At 45.6% G+C, this 17232-nt stretch overlaps 1 protein-coding gene across 2 annotated transcripts in view; it reads left to right on the top strand.

Annotated features, from left to right (window-relative positions):
* The window catches only part of LOC137357072 (zinc metalloproteinase-disintegrin-like MTP4), a 65422-nt gene that overhangs the window by 40566 nt on the left and 7624 nt on the right, over positions 1-17232 (top strand). For both annotated transcript variants that reach the window (XM_068023056.1, XM_068023057.1), the window contains exons 13-18: positions 521-610; positions 4571-4766; positions 6957-7056; positions 11714-11876; positions 13099-13167; positions 16669-16744. In XM_068023056.1, the coding sequence (XP_067879157.1) occupies positions 521-610; positions 4571-4766; positions 6957-7056; positions 11714-11876; positions 13099-13167; positions 16669-16744 (694 nt within the window). The remainder of the gene's footprint in view (positions 1-520; positions 611-4570; positions 4767-6956; positions 7057-11713; positions 11877-13098; positions 13168-16668; positions 16745-17232) is intronic.

Here is a 17232-nt window from a genome sequence, read left to right on the forward strand (position 1 = left end):
TGAATATATTTTTGTCCCATTTTTACAGTTGACAAACCCTTTTGGTCTATTGATATATGGCATGGGAGAAAGGGATCACAAAAATGTGACCAATGTTAATTTTTGACATGATGCCTGTCATGTCTTGGTAACCTGAAAGTAATTTTTTTAGCCCTTTCAATAACTTTTTCTGGGTTTTAGATTCCTTCTTGTTTGCTGTCTGATCCCTTTCTGTTCTTGAATCTCATAATGATATCCGATTTGGACAAAGTACTGACAGCTCTTTGTTCAGATCACTCTGAGGTGTATTACAGTGGCACCAGCTGCCTTCACAGGGCACGGAGCAGGTACTTGATGTAAGAGTTGTCAACATAGAATTACTTGGGAGCTATGCTTTGCGAATAAAAATGCAGAAGAGCAGACATTGGGCAATCAGGATGAGGATTTCTCTGAGACACTCCTTCTGTCTTGTCTTTTAGCCAACATGTATAAAGGCCCACAGTGATGGTGTTTGACCCTAATGCTGTCTTGTTATCCACAGGATTGCAAAAATCCCTGCTGTGATGCGAAGACCTGCAAATTACAAGAAGGAGCGCAGTGTGCAGATGGAGCATGCTGCCAGAACTGCAAGGTATTTGGATTCAGTTCACTCAGCTCACCATCTCCTCTTGCTTTTGCTCCTTCTTCCCACAGTGCAGACTCGCAGCATTCACAATACATCCCCATCAGAATTGGGGGAACCAAACCCAAAACCAAATTGGAAGCTCAATGGGCTGATTGGTTGCCTCTCGGCTCAACTTGTCACCAGAGGCTTTGTTCTGCCTCGGAGGCTCTTTCTCATCACGGAATATGAAATCTAAAATAGCCCGATCCCAAGTTGGTTCTTCAACGTACTCCTCCAGAAACCCATCTTGTACACAGTCCAGGAATTCATCCTCCACAGCATTAGTGCTCATTAGGTTTACCTCATCTCTCTGTAAATTGAAGTCACCCATGATTACTGTATTACCCATGCTACATGCTTCTCTAATCTCCTGATTAATACCATGCTTAACATTACCACTACAGTATGGTGGCCTATGAAGAACTCCCACCAATGTTTGCTGCCCCTTCCTGTTGCTTAGCTCCACCCAAACTGATTCGAAATCTCGGTCCTTCCATCTAAGATCCTCTCTCACTAATGTACTGATCTCGTCCCTTATTAACAGTGCTGCTGCACCTCCTTTTCCCCTCCGCCTGTCCTTCCTAAATGATGAATATCCCTGAATATTCAGTTCCCAGTCCTGGTCACTCTGTAACCACATCTTGGTCACAGAAATTAAATCAGACCCATTTATGTCTATTTGTACCTTCAAATCATTTACCTTGTTGTGAATGTTGCGTGCATTCAGAGAGAGTGCCCTTCACTTTGTCTTCACGGTCTTCCTCATTCCGATCCTATTTGATGTCGGTCTTCATCTCATCTGCCTTCTAGTTTCTTTTCCTGTTACCACTTTTGCTTTGCTCCAATCTGAGCTCCCTCTTAGGTTCGCAGCCCCTGGCAATTTAATTTAAACCCTCCCCAACAGCACGAGCAAATCTCCCCGCAAGGAGGTTTGTCCTGGTCCCGCGAAGGCGCAACCCTCCATCTTGTACAGGCCCTACCGATGCTGGAACAGGTCCCAATGCCTCAGGTATCTGATGGCCTCCATCCTACACCAATTCTCCAGCCATGTGTTAAATTGCTTAATCCTGCTATTCCTATGCGCACTGGCACCTGGCACTGGGAGTAATCCTGAGATTAATGCTTTTGAGGTCCTTCTTTTTAATTTCTTTCCTAACTCCCTAAACTTTGTTTTCAGGATCTCATCCCTCTTCTTGCCTCTATCGTTGGTACCAATGTGGACCATGATCTCTGGCAGTTCATCCTCCCCCAGAAGAATGTCCTGCAGCCACTCTGTGACATCCTTGACCCTGGCACCAGGGAGGCAACACACCATCCTGGAGTCACGTTCACTGTTGTAGACACACCTGTCTGATCCCCTGACTATCGAGTCCCCAATCACTATTGCTCTTCCATGTTGTGTCCATGACCTCCCACATGCCACAGACTCTACATTCCACTCGGCCGAGCTGCCCTGCCATACATTATCTTTACAAACTCATGATTGTTAGTGTCATAAGTAGAGTAACTAAAGCTAGTGTTGGTCCTCTAGAGAGTGAGTCTGGGGAATTGATCGTAGAAAACAAGCAAATGGCCGAGTCGTTGAACAGGTATTTTGTGTCTATCTTCACTGCAGAAGAGTTAGAAAAGTTCCTAAAGATACTTGAAAAGTAAGAAGTGAAAGGGAAGGAAGAAGTTCAACTAATCCCCCTCACCAAGGAAGAGGTTCTGAGAAAACTATTAGACCTAAAGGCTGGCAAGTCCCCAGGACCAGATGGCCCATGTATTCGGGTCTGAACAGAAGTGGTTGCAGAGGTAATAGAGGCTTTGGTTATAATCTTCCAAATTTCCTTCGATTCTGAAAGGGTCCCAGCGGATTGGAAAACAGCAAATGTAAAACCTTTCTAGGCTAGGGGTGTTTTCCTTCGAAGAGAGGAGGCAGAGGGATGACTTAATTGAGGTGTACTAAATTATGAGGAGCCGAGATTGTGTAGACAGGAAGGACCTGTTTCCCCTAGCGGAGAGGTCAATTACCAGGGGTCACAGATTTAAGGTGACTGGGAGAAGGATTAGAGAGGACATGAGGAAAAACATTTTCAGCCAGAGGGTGGTGAGTGTCTGGAATTCACTGCCTGGATCAGTGGTGGAGGCAGAAACCCTCAACTCATTTCAAAGGTACCTGGACATGTGCCTGAAGTGCTGTAACCTGCAAGGCCACCGACCAGGTGGTGGAAGGTGGAACTGGAGTGGATGGCTAGATTTTTCAGCTGGCGCAAACATGATGAGCTGAATGGCCTCATTCTGTGAAGTAACTTTTCTATGGTTCTTTATTCAGGAAAGGAGGGTGACGGAAAGCAGGAAACTATAGGGCAGTTAGCCTAACATCTGTCATGGGGAAATTACGAGGATCCATTATTGAGGAGGTTATAGCATCATGGGATCAGGCAGAGTCAACATTGTTTTGTGAAAGGGAAATCATGTTTAACTAATTTATTCGAGTTCTTCGAGGAAGTAACAAGCAAGGTGGATAAAGGGGAACCAGTAGATGTGGTGTACTTAGAATTCCAAAAGACATTCGATAAGGTGCCACATCAAAAGTTGCGACACATGGTGTCGGGGGTAACATATCAGCATGGATAAAGGACTGGTGAGCTGACAGGAAGCAAAGAGTAGGGATAAATGGGTCTTTTTAGGTTTGGCAAGCCATTACTATTGGAGTGCCACAGGGATTTAGTGCTGAGGCCTCAACTGTTTACATTTTATAACAATGACTTGGATGAAGGGACCGAATGTATGGTCGCTACATTTGCTGATGACACCAAGATAGGAAAGGAAAGTAAGTTGTCAGAGGAGCTTAAGAGACGACAAAGGGATATAGATAGGTTAAGTGAGTGGGCAAAAATTTGACAGATGGAGTACAATGTGAGAAAATGTGAGCTTGTCCACATTGGCAGGGAGAAGAGAAAAGCAGTATACTATTTAAATGACAAGGGATTGCAGAACTCGGTGGTAGAGAGGGATCTGGGTGTCCTGATACATGAATCATATAAAGTTAGTATGCAGGTACAGCAGGTGATTCGGAAGGCACATGAATGCAAGGGGAATCAAGTATACAAGCAGGGAAGTTTTGCCGCAACTGTACAGGATCTTATTGAGACCACATCTGGAGTACTCTGTACAATTTTGGTCTCCTTATTTGAAACAGGAATAAATTGTATTGGAGGCAGTTCAGAGAAGGTTCACTTGACTAATTCCAGTGATGAGGGGCTTGGCTTCTGAAGAAAGGATGAATAGATTGGGCCGACACCATTGGAGGTTAGAAGAATGAGAGGTGACCTTATTGAAACATATCAGATCCTAAGGGAGCTTGACACAGTGGGTTACCGGGAGGATATTTCCTCTTCTGGGTGAGACTAGACCTAGGGGACACAGTTTAAAAAAAAGAGGCCCCCATTTAAGACCGAGATGAGGAGGATTCTTTTTTCTGAAAGGGTCGTTAGTCTGTGGAATTCTGTTCCCCAGAAAGCAGTGGAAGCTGGGTCATTGAATTTATTCAAGGCTGAGATTGATTTTTGATAGAGAAGGGAGTCGAGGGTTATGGGGGGGCAGACAGGAAAGTGGAGTTGAGACCACAACCAGATCAGTCATGATCTTATTGATTGGCAGAGCAGGCTCGAAGGGCCGAATGGCCTTCTCCTGCTACCAAGTCCTTTGTTCCAATCTGTGTTTCTCTTTCTCTCCATTCAATCTCCATTCCTCTCAATCTGTGTCTTTCATTAGCTGCCTATCTGTACCTGTTCCCCAAGTTATTCCTTCTTTCGATGCGTTTGCTATCAGTTTGAATGCTGTGACTGAAGCTGAGCATCCACCACCCTGATCACAAAGTAACAGTCTTCTTGAGACTTGTGCAGGGAACGCGAATAATCTGCTTTCCTTTCTTGTTCCTAGTTCACGGCAGCAGGATCATTATGCAGGAGGGTGAAGGATGACTGTGACCTACCAGAAAACTGCGATGGCAAGTCCAGTGATTGCCCAAAGGACACATTCCGCCTGAACGGAACTCCCTGTCGGGGAAAGATCGGCTTCTGTTACAATGGGAAGTGCCCAACTTTTCAGGAACAGTGTGTCTCGCTGTGGGGAGCAGGTAAGTCCCACAAAAAAAAACAAGCTTTCCAACCCTGTAATTCTGTAAATGATCTGAACACTGTTGAAACCAGTGCCATTCTCAGGAGAACTCACCAAGTTCGGAGCAACAATCAGCTGGAGAGATTCTTCAGCTCTTTCAAGGGGAGGTTCGCAAGTCTGCTGTCAGGCCCACTTGCCTTGAATTCTGTCGCACAGAAGGAGGACATTAGGTTCTATGTCCTTGGCAGCTCTTTGAAAAAGCTAACCAAATGAGTCCCACTCTTTAGCCATAGCTCTGTTAATATTACCTTTTGAAGGATTGTCCAATTCCCTTTTGAAGATTGCTATTGTAACTGCTTCCACTGCGCTTTCAGACAACATGTTCCAGAGCACGACGATTGGCTGCAGAAAACCATTCTCCTCATCTCGTGTGGCTCTGTTGAAACTCATTACAACACCAGCACGGAAAGGAAGTGTTGCAGCAAGGAGTTGAGAAAGAACAGAAGTATGGACAGTTAGAAATGGATTACTTCTTTCAAAAGAGTGATGAAATGGAGATTCTCAAATCGGGAAGGAAGTAAAAGAGTGATTAAAGAAGAGATGACTGACAGAAGATACTCAACTTTTGACCTTCCTTTCTTTCTATTTGCTGAACATGCTTATTTGACAGTAATCTAGCTATTCTTCACATCTCACTTGAATTAGTTGGTTTGTATCATATGATGCTTGCACCTCAGTGTTTCGTGAGATTCACTTGTTGAAGGAGAAGAGAGGAAATATGAAGCATGGGTCTGGCTGAACAGGGCGAGAAAAATGCCAATCAGAACTGGCTGACTGGTCTCTTAATGCTTGAGTTGAATGCTGTGTCTTCGAGTGCTGGATCTGAAAAACCTGAAAAAAAGACTTGCATTTAGAAGCTCCCTCATTGAGTATGTTCAAAGCAGAGATTGACAGATTTCTAAATACAAATGACATAAGGGGATATGAGGATAGTGTGGGGAAAAAGGCATTGAAGTGGATGATCAGCCATGATTGTATTGAATGGCGGGACAGGCTTGATGGGCTGAATGGCCTGCTCCTCTCTTCCTATGAAAGCACCATTTCTGACCTCTGGACATCGCGTGTAATACTGATTCAAGTGAAACCACTTCTGTGATTGAAAAAAAAAGTCACCGTCAGTCTGCTCACAGCAAGCTCCCACAAAAAGCAGCATGATACTGACTAGATGTTGGTTAATGGATCAGCCTGACAAATTTCTTCCTTTTCAGAGTTGCGATCCTTTTGAAAGTTCATGTTGAATCTACTTCCACCTCTTTTACAGGCAATGCGTTCCAGATCACAACAACTCACCGTGTTTTGAAACAGGAAATTCACCTCAGCTCCCTCACTGGCAATTTTTTGCTGGTTGTTTTACACATTTGCCCTTTTGGTTACTGAATCCTCCTGCCAGTTCTCCCTCTCCACTCTCTCAAGCCCCCGAATAGTTGTGAACACGGCTATTAAATTCAGTCTCAATCGTACTGCAGTGTGAGACTAAGTCAAGTAGAGGTCACTGCTATTTGCCAGAATCATCAAACATGAACTCCTAAAGTCAGACACAGCCATACATTCAGAACCACAGATAGGATTAAATCAGTAGTACCTTCTGAATCAAAACACATGGAGAATAGAAAATAGACTGATTGCTCATTGTGCTCCGAGGAGAGATTGAGTAAGATGGGACTACATTCCTGGAGTTTAGAATAATGAGAGGTGATCTCATGGGGACATCAAACTCTGAAAGGGTTTGACAGGGTAGCTGCAGAGAGGCAGTTTCTCTTGCCTGGGAAGCTGAGAAATAATGGTCACAGTCTCAGAATAAGGGGGCGGCCAGTTAGAACTGAGCTGAGGAGAAATTTGTTCACTCAAAGGGTGAAATCTTCACCCCAGAAGCTGTGACTGCTCAGACGTCAGGTGTGTTTCAGGGCGGAGTTTGTTAGCATTTTGCATGCGGAGGGAACAAAGGGATGTGGGGATGGCCAGGCAAGGTGGAATTGAGAAAGGAGATCAACCAGGATCATATTGAACAGCGGAGCAAGCTCGAAGGGCTAAATGGCCGTCTCCTGCACCTATTTCTATGTTCTTAATACAGTTCAATTTTCATATTGTTGAGTAAAATTCCTTGCCAGATAATTCTGATTTAACTCTGGGTTTTTTTTTACCCCAACAGGCGCACAGCGGGGACCTGAAGTCTGTTTCAGCAGGAATAAAGTGGGCGATGAGTACAGTCATTGTAAGAAGACAACTCGTTATGAACCCTGCAGTCAGCAGTAAGTATCAGCACCAGATATTCCTCTTTCTAACTCATTGTTCAGTGTTGAACAAGGCTTGGTGCTCAGTTCCCTTGGTGCTCTGCATTCTCGGTTTGAGTTTGAATTTGGAGTCAGGTTTTTTTCGGCTGCGCAATCCTTAAGGGATGGAATGGAATCCTCTCACCACTTAAATCTTGGTTGTCAAGGCTCTCTTAGCCAGCCTCCTATCTTCCATTAACTTCAGCTCAAGCCGAACTCACACCAAGTCCTGTTCACCCATCACCAATGTTCCCTTTCACATTTAGTTGCTGTGCGCATCCCATTTTGTTAATGCACGATCCATTTAAATTGTTTTGCATGGCAGCTGTGTCGGCGAATTCTTGATCCCAGTAAGAGGCCTGCGTGGTACCTTTCAGACTGCTGTGCAGCCACACCCTCGTGCAGCATAGCGGGAACATTCCCCATCACTCACATTGATTCTCCATCAAGCAATGTCTCAACTTCAAAATTCTCAGCCTCGTGTTCAAATCCCTTCCTGTCTGGGCCCTAAGCTCTGGAATTCCCTCCCGAACCTTCTCCGCCTCTATCTCCTCCTTTCAGACAATCCTTAAAACCCACCTTGCTGACCAAGCCTTTGGTCAGAAGCCTGTCCTGATATCTGCTTCTGTGGCTCAAAGTGATATCGTGTCTGACAACACTGCTGTGTAGTTCCGTCATTGGTTTTGGTTGACAGATGAATATTAGTCAGGACAGCTGCTCTTTTTGGATTCTTACCATCCTCCTGAGCTCAAAAGTGCGACTGCAGATTGCCATCTTGTCAAACAGGTGGCACCTCATGGAGTGAAGCATTTGCTGGGCACAGCACTGATCTGTAGTCAAGATGATGTTACTAAGTTCAACGGTGCCTGTCATTGACATTGACAAAAGAACCCCAAAGCAGCAATTGTGATTCAGGAACAGGAAGAGGCCATTCAGCCTTTTGAGCTCGTTCTAGCATTCAATTAGATCTTGGCTGGTCTGCAACTAAACTCAGAATCACAGAATTATTCCAGCACAGAAGAAGGCCATTCAGCCCATTGCGTTTGCACCGGCTCTCCGAATTCGCGATTCACTCAGTCCCATTCCCCTCGCCTTCTCCCCGTAACCCTGCACATTCTTCCTTTTCAGATAACAGTCTAATTCCCTTTTGAATGCTTCAATTGAACCTGCCTCCACCACACTCCCAGGCAGTGCATTCCAGACCTTAATTACTCACTGCGTGAAAAAGTTTTTCCTCGTGTCACTTTTGTTTCTCGTACCCATTACTTTAAATCTGTGCCCTCTCATTCTTGATCCTTTCACGAGTGGGAACAGTTTCTCCCTGTCCACTCTGTCCAGACCCCTCATGATTTTGAACAGCTCTATCAAATCTCAGTCTTCTCTTCTCCAAGGAAAACAGCCCTAACTTCTCCAATCTATCTTCATAACTGAAGTTTATCATCCCTGGAACCATTCTTCTCAATTTTTCTGCACTCGCTCCAGTGCCCGCAAATTTTTCCGAAAGTGCGGCACCCAGAACTGGACGCAATACTCCAGTTGATGCCGAACTGGTGTTTTACACAAGTTCAACATAATTTCTTTGCTCTTGTACTCTATGCCCCTATTAATAAAGCCCAGGATACTGTCTGCTTTATTAACCGCTCTCTCAACCTGTCCTGCCACCTTCAATGACTTTTGCACATTTCCAGCCAGGTCCCTCTGCTCCTGCACCCACTTTAGAATTGTACCCTTGATGTTATATTGCCTCTCCATGTTCTTCTACCAAAATGAATGTCTTCACATTTCTCCGCATTGAACTTCATCTGCCACTTGTCCAACCATTCTCCCAACTTGTCAATGTCCTTGTGAAGTTCTCCACGATCCTCCTTGCAGTTCACAATGTTTCCACGTTTCCTATCATCCGCAAATTTTGATTTGTCCCCTGGTTGCCAAAGTCCAGGTTATTATTTTATGTCAGGAAGAGCAAGGGTCCCAACACTGACCCCTGGAGAACTCCAGTACAAACCTTCCTCGAGCTCCAAGAACACCCATTAAACACGACTCTCTTGGCCAGCAGGTAGAAAGTCCAACAAGAGAGGGCACAGTTTTAGGAAATGAAGATGGGCAGGTGAAAGGAGTGGCAGTGGGAGACCATCTTGGTGGTTGTGATCATAATGCAGACAGTTCAAACATAATTATGGAAAAGGAGAAGGATAGAACAGGAGTTAGAGTTCTCAATTGGGGCAAGACCAATTTTACTAAGCTGAGGATTGATTCAGCTAAAGTGGACTGGAAACAACTACTTAAAGGTAAATCACTGTCAGAGCAGTGGGAGGCATTCAAAGGGGAGACTCGAGGGGTTCAGAGTAAACATGTTCCCACAAAGAAAAAGGGTGAGACAGCCAAATCTAGAGCCCCATGGATGTCAAGGTGCCTACAGGGTAAGATAAGGCAGAAAAGGAAAGCTTATGTCCGACACCAAGAACTCAATACTACAGAAAGCTGAGAGGAGGATCGAAAATGAAGGGGTGAAATCATAAAGGAAATTGGGAAAGCTAAAAGCTGGCATGAAAGAATATTGGCAAGCAAAATCACAGAGAACTCAAAGATGTTTGATCAGTATATTAAGAGTAAGAGGATAACTAAGGAGAGAGTAGGGCCCATAAAAGACCAAAAAGGTAACCTATGTGCAGGGGCAGGAGATGTTGGTATTGTTCTTAATGAATACTTTCCGTCCGTCTTCACAAAACAGGGTGACGATGCAGATATTGTAGTAAAGGAAAAGAGGTGTGAAGTATTGCATGTGATAAACATAGGGAGAGAGGAAGTAATAATGGAATTAGCATCCTTGAAAGTTGATAAATCACCAGGACCAGATGAAATGTACTCCAGGCTGTTAAAAGAAGCAAGAGAGGAAATAGCAGAGGGTCTGACCATCGTTTTCCAGCCCTCACTGGATACAGGTGTGGTGCCGGAGGATTGGAGAACTGCAAATGTTGTACCTCTGTTTATAAAAGGGCACAAGGGGTAGACCGAATAATTACAGGCCAGTCAGTCTAACCTCAGTCTTGGGCAAATTCTTGGAATCTATTCTGAGAGACAGGACAAACTATCACTTAGAAAGGCACAGGTTAATCAAGGATAGTCAGCATGGATTTGTTAAGGGAAGATCCTGTCCGACCAACTGATCGAATGTTTTGAAGAAGTAACAAGGAACATAGATGAAGGTAGTGCTGTTGATGTGGTGTACATGGATTTTAGCAAGGCTTTTGACAAGGTCCCCAATGGCAGGCAGGTTAAAAAAATAAAATCCCATGGGATCCAGGGAAATGCAGCAAGGTGGATACAAAATTGGCTCAGTGGCAGGGAAGAAAGGGTAATTGTTTTTGCGACTGGAGGGCTGTGTCCAGTGGCGTCCCACAGGGCTTCGTACTGAGTCCTCTGCTTTTTGTGGTAAATATTAATGATTTGGACATGGATGTAGGGGGAATGATCAAGAAGTTTGCAGACGACACAAAGATTGGCCATGTGGTAGATGGCGAGGAGGATAGGTGTAGGCTGCAGGAAGATATTGATGGTCTGGTCAGATGGGCAGAAAAGTGGCAAATGGAATTCAACCCGGAGAATTATGAGATGATGCATTTGGAGAGGTCAAACAAGGCAAAGGAATACACAATTAATGGGAAAATACTGAGAAGTGTAGAGGAAGTGAGGGCCCTTGGAATGACCACAGATCCCTAAAGATAATAGGACAGGTCGATAATGTGGTTTAGAAGGCATATGGAATCCTTTCCTTTATTAGCCGAGGTATAGAACATAAGAGCAGGGAGGTTATGCTGGAACTGTACAACTCATTGGTTAGGCCACAGCATGAGTACTGTGTGCAGTTCTGGTCACCTTATAACAGAAAGAATGTAATTGCACTAGAGAGGTTACAGAGGAGATTTACAAGGATGTTGCCTGACTAGAAAAATGCAGCAATGAGGAAAGATTGGATAGGCTGGGGTTGTTCTCCTTGGAACAGAGAAGACTGAGGGGAGATCTGATTGAAATGTATAAAATTGTGAGGGGCCTGGATGGAGTGGAGGTGAAGGGTCTACTCATCTTAGCAGAGAGGTCAGTGACTGGAGGGCATAGATTTAAAGTGATTGATACAAGGATTAGAGGGGAGATGAGGAAAAGCTTTGTCACCCAGAGGGTGGTGCGAGTCTGGAACTCACTGCCTGAAAGGGTAGTTGAGGTAGAAACCCTCAATTCATTTAAAAGGAGTCTGGATATGCACCTCAAGTGCCGTAATGTACAGGGCTACGGACTAAATGCTGGAAGGTGGGATTTAACTGGGGGGCTCTTTTTGCGGCTGGCACAGACATGATGGGCCAAGTGGCCTCTCTGAGTGCCATAAACCTTCTATGATTCTTTGATTCTTCCTGTTCCCTGTCACACAGTCAAGTTGGTATCCATCGACCCGCCTTGGTTCTGTATCCCATAATACTCTTACTGAACACAAATCTATCACCTCCTAGGTTTGAACTTTTCAGTTGGTCCCCAGCAGCTTTATGTGGGAGTGAGTTGCAAATCGACCTTGAGGATAGCTGGAAAGAAGGTTCTGGGCCCTGGGATGATCGTCTTAACCTGTTACATTCTCCTGTCCCTGCAGGGATGTAATGTGCGGACAATTAAACTGTGTTGGTGGGAATGCAAGGGTGCCTTTCACTGCTGGCACGCTTCACATCGGACGAGCTGTTTGTCGAGTAGTAGTGGACCAGAGTGGAGCAGTCAGTGGGTTGGTAGAAAATGGAATGAAGTGCGGAGACAACAAGGTAATGCAATGATGGTGAAATGAGAAAGACGAGTCCTCAGCATGTTCATTCACTAACCTCATCAACTGAGAGAGTGGAAGACAGACTAACGCTGTGAATCCGACCCCTGTGGCTGTTTGGGCGATGGGTCTCGGCCTGTTCTTTTCCAGTTGGGCTCCTGACACCATGTCCCTCGTGTTTCCTCTGTGTTTGTCTCCCTCAGATTGACACTGCTTTTGCTTTCCTCATCTTTTTCATAAAATTGTAGGAACTTAAAGCACAGACGGGGGCCATTCAGCCAGTCAAGCCTGCGCTGGCTGCGTGACTGAGCAGTCGTGCTGAGTCCCACTCCCTGTTTTTTTTTGTCCGCAATCCCGTAAGTTCCTCAGCCTCAGTTGGCTGTCCAACACCCTTTCCGAATCACTTCTGGAATCGCAATCCGCCACCTTTTCAGCTGGAGCTTTCCAGAAGCTAACAACTCTGGGTGAAGAAATTTCTCCCACTTCCCCTCTAGATTTGAAATCTAAGACCTCCGTACTGTTGATGCACCCACCAATGGGAACACCCTTTCTCGATCTATTCCATCACCAACACTGTCACCATGTACTGCTAACTCCAATGGATACATTAATCAGCTCCCTCCCTCCAGGCGCTGGATTTTCATTGGGATGCAGGGTCTGGACTGGTGGTGTGCGAGGCCACAATTGGTTGCTACCTGTTGGTATTCTTGTCTGCCGTCCCCATCCCCACTCTGACGCTGAGTCTGCTGTTCTTTCAGTGCAGCAGGTCCTCCTATTGGCCATCCAGCCTTGAGAACCAGTCCTTAATCGGATAGGGTCCCTGGAGGCAGGCACCTCATTGGGCACCTCCTCGAAAATTGCCCTCAGGGTCCTGGCATATGTGTGTTTCTGACCTGCATTTCCTGCAAACAGCCGGATCAGGACCTGGCATTGGAAATTCAGCCGTACCCTGGGACCCTCTCCCGGTCTCAGGTTTGGAAATTTGGTGATTCAGTCCGGAATACCTGAGATGTAAGAATGAAGCTGTTTGTAAAGTGAACACTTGGATTCCTGTAATAGAGGGAACAATGCTGTCTGTTTCTGCTTAGGTCCTGTGTCAAAATGTTTCCTTGTTGCATTGCTTCCAACCACAAGAGTTCTTTCAGGTTTAAATCTGGTGAATGTGAACTGGGCTGACCCCGTCAGTAAAGCAGATGTTCTCAACAAATCTGACCTCTCCACAGATGTGTCTCAACTCAAAATGTGCTCAAGTTCAACCTGACGATTGTTCTGCTAAGTGTCCTGAACATGCGGTAAGATTGTCATTTCATTGTGTCCTTTTGGTTCCCTTTCCATTCTGAGGCTTCTGTCATACCGGAGCTTGATTAATGGTGAAACTGGAGTAACCATTCCCCGTCCAATCCCCCCCAACTCACCCACCTCAGCCTGATTGTGGAGTTACTACACTTGCCACCTGTGCGCTTGCTGCACATCTCTCTCCTCCTCCACACTTGGACAATCCTTAGCTCCTCACATTTGTTTTTTTTTATCTGCTTCTCTCTCTCTTCCCTCTGTCTCTGTGTCTCCCCCCTCTCACTCTGTCTCCCTCCCTCTCTTTTTCTCTCCGTCTCCCTTCCTCTCTTTTTCTCTCTGTCTCTCTCCCTCTCTCTTTTTCTCTCTCTTTTTCTCTCTCTCTCTTTCTCTCTATCTCTCTATCTGTCACCCTCCCTCTCTGCATCCCTCTTTCTCTATCTCTCTCTGTCTCTCTCTCACCGCCCTCCATTGTCTCTCTGTCTCTCTGCCTCTCTCTCTCTCTATTTTCCTCTCCCTCTCTCTGTCTCCCTCTCCCTCTCTTCCCCTCCCTCTATCTGTCTCCCTTGCTCTCTTCATCTGTCTCCCTCATTCTTAATGAATACTTTCCGTCTGTCTTCACAAAAGAGGGGAATGATGTAGATATTGTAGTTCAATATTGTAGGGGTGTGAATTATTGGATGTCTTAAACATAGGGAGAGAGAAAGTATTAATGGGATTAGCATCCTTGAAAGTTGCTAAATCACCAGGGCTGGATGTAATGTATCCCAGGCTGTTTAAAGAAGCAAGAGAGGAAATAGTGGAAGGTCTGACCATCATTTTCCAGTCCTCACTACAGGTGTGATGCCGGAGGATTGGAGAACTGCTAACGTTGTACCTCTGTTTAAAAAGGGAGCGAGAAATAGACCGAATAATTACAGGCCAGTCAGTCGAACCTCAGTCGAGGGAAAATTCTTGGAATCTATTCTGAGAGACAGGATAAACTGTCATTTAGAAAGGTACAGGTCAATCAAGGATAGTCAGCATGGATTTGTTTCGGGAAGATCTTGTTTGATCAACTTAATCGAATTATTTTGAAGTAACAAGGAAGATCGATGAGGGTAGTGTGGTTGATGTGGACTACATGGATTTTAGCAAGGCTTTTGACAAGGTCCCCAATGGCAGGCAGGTTAAAATAAAATCCCATGGGATCCAGGAAAATGCAGCAAGGTAGATACAAAATTGGCTCAGTGGCAGGAAACAAAGGGTTATTGTTGATGTGTGTTTTTGTGACTGGAGGGCTGTTTCCAGTGGCGTTCCGCAGGGCTCAGTACCGGGTCCCCTGCTTTTTGTGATGTATATTAACAATTTGGACATAAATGTAGGGGGAATGATCAAGAAGTTTGCAGACAACACAAAGATTGGTTGTGTGGTAGCTAGTGAGGAGGATAGGTGCAGGCTGCAGCAAGATATTGATGGTCTGGTCAGATGGGCAGAAAAGTGGCAAATGGAATTCAACCTGGAGAAGTGTGAGGTGATGCATTTGGGGAGGTCAAACAAGGCAAAGGAATACACGATTAATGGGAGAATACTGAGCAGTGTAGAGGAAGTGAGAGACCTTGGAGTGAATGTCCACCGATCCCTAAAGGTAGCAGGACAGGTCGATAAGGTGGTTCAAAAGCCATAAGGAATCCTTTCCTTTATTAGCTGTGGTATAGAATATAAGAGCAGGGAGGTTATGCTGGAACTGTATAACTCATTGGTTAGGCCACAACTTGAGTACTGTGTGCAGTTCTGGTCACCTCATTACACTAGAGAGGGTACAGAGGAGATTTACAAGGATGTTGTCAGGACTGGAAAAATGCAGCTATGAGGAAAGATTGGAGAGGCTGGGGTTGTTCTCCTTGGAACAGAGAAGGCTGAGGGGAGATCTGATTGAAAAGTACAAAATTGTGAGGGGTCTGGATAGAGTGGGTGTAAAGGGTCTATTCACCTTAGCAGAGAGGTCAGTGACGAGGGGGCATAGATTTAAAGCAATTGGTAGAAAAATTAAAGGGAAGATGAGGGAAAACCTTTTCACCAAGAGTGTGGTGGGGGTCTGGAACTCACTTTCTGAAAGGGTAGTTGAGGCAGAAACCCTCAACTCATTCAAAAAGAGTCTGGATATGCACCTCAAGTGCCAGAATCTGCAGGGCTATGGACCAAATGCTGGAAGGTGGGATTAAAATAGGTGGATCGTTTTTCCGGCTGGCACAGACACGATGGGCCAAGTGGCCTCTTTCTGTGCCCGAAACTCTGTATGATTCTATGATTGTCTCTGGGTCTTTCCCTATCTCCCTCTGTGTGTGTCTCTCTCTCTGCCTCACTCTCCCCCTCTCTCTCTCTCTCTGACCCACTCTCCTTCTCTCTTCCTCTGTGTGACTCTCTCTCTGTGCCTTGGTCTTTCCCTGTCTCCTTGTCTCTCTCTCTCTCTCTCTGTCTCTCCCATCTCCCTCTCTCTGTCTTTCCCTGTCTCCCTTTTTCTCTGTATCTCAGTCTCTGTACCTGCCCTGCTACTTGGAGCCACTTTTCACACAATACGACTGACAGGTTCACCTTCATCTCATCGCCTTGCGACATGGTACCTTAGTTGCTGGGTCCTAAGTGCCTGACAGTAAAAGAGTGAATGAGTCACTCTGAAACACACCGACTGTTATTCCTTTGGGAAATGCCATTCAGTGCACTGCTGTTGCAACACTCAGCTCCTGTGTCTTTGGCTGAGAGAGGACAGGACACTGCGGGGGAAGACCCCAAGAGCTAGCACCAAGCAGAGGCAGCAAGATCTGCATTCCACTGAACATTGTGACGTGTCTGCAGATTAAGGAACATGTGCCGCACATTATGTTGGAGAATCTTTGCATTATCACGCTGTGTTCATCTGCCTGTCTGTGCAGTATTTTGTCAGGAGCTGAGGCCCTTTCTTATTTCTCTTTGTTACTTCCAAAGTGTTCTGTTTTCTGTGCATGCTCTCCTGCTTTTGCATAATTCAGGCTGTTTTGATATGATGTAACGTCAGTGTGAGGCAGCTTACCTCGACTCCCAATGCTAAACGTGCAGAGTGTGAATGCACTCTTGGATGCCACCTTGGCCCAGCTGCAGGCCCCTACCAACCCCTTCCAGTAGTCTGCAGGAATTCAAAATAAAACTCCCTGGACACTGGCCAAAGCCCAGGAGAAAAATCATTGGGGAAAAATCTGTTCCTTAAGTCGGAGCAATCTTGGAAATGTCAGGCAAGCTGTTCGGGGGAACAAAAAGCCTTGGATTTCTACAGCACCTTTCACAACTTGCGGGTGTCCCAAAGTGCCTCATGGCCAATGAAGTATTTTTGATGTGTCGGAGGAAAGGCCTGGAGGTGGTCGGGGTGCGGGGGTTGTGTGTTCAAATCTCCAGGAATACAGCAAAGCGGAGTTGGCAACTCTGCCCAGTGTGGTCCCAGCCTTCAGTCAGCACTCTGTCTCTAATACATCTCTGTGTTCATTCTTCAGGTCTGTAATCACCTGCGGGAGTGCCAGTATGAAAAGGTCTTTGGATCACCTGCTGCCAGTACATTTCCTTCAGTTGGTATGAACTTCACAATTACAATTTACTCCCTTCAACAGTCAGCAAGTGGCCATCAGCATGGTTTTCTCCTGGGAATTGGAAAACATATTTCTCCTGTCCTGTTGGCAGTGGGGTTTTGTTCCATGGGTGGGGAGGGAATTGTCTAAATGTCAAGTCCTAGAGACTGAGCGTCAACAAGCTATTTGACTGTGCGAGACAACACGGCTGTGTTCATATTTCAGGTGAGTTCTTATGAAAGGTCACCCACCTGAAATGTTAACTCTGCTTCTCTCTCTGCTGCGTATTTCCAGCACTTTCTGTTTTAATTTATTCCTTCCCTCATTCCAAACCTAAGCCTTCCTGGGCGGGCCACCAGAACTTGTGATTCTCCAGCATCTCGTCGTGTTCTGGGTGTCACAGAGTGCTTTACAAGCCGTAGATTACTTTGCAAGTGCAGTCATGGTTTGTTAACGTGCATTGATAACAGAGAATGCACTGCGGATGTAAAC

This window comes from Heterodontus francisci, chromosome 47, assembly GCF_036365525.1.
Source record: "Heterodontus francisci isolate sHetFra1 chromosome 47, sHetFra1.hap1, whole genome shotgun sequence".
NCBI classification, from domain to species: Eukaryota; Metazoa; Chordata; class Chondrichthyes; order Heterodontiformes; family Heterodontidae; genus Heterodontus; species Heterodontus francisci.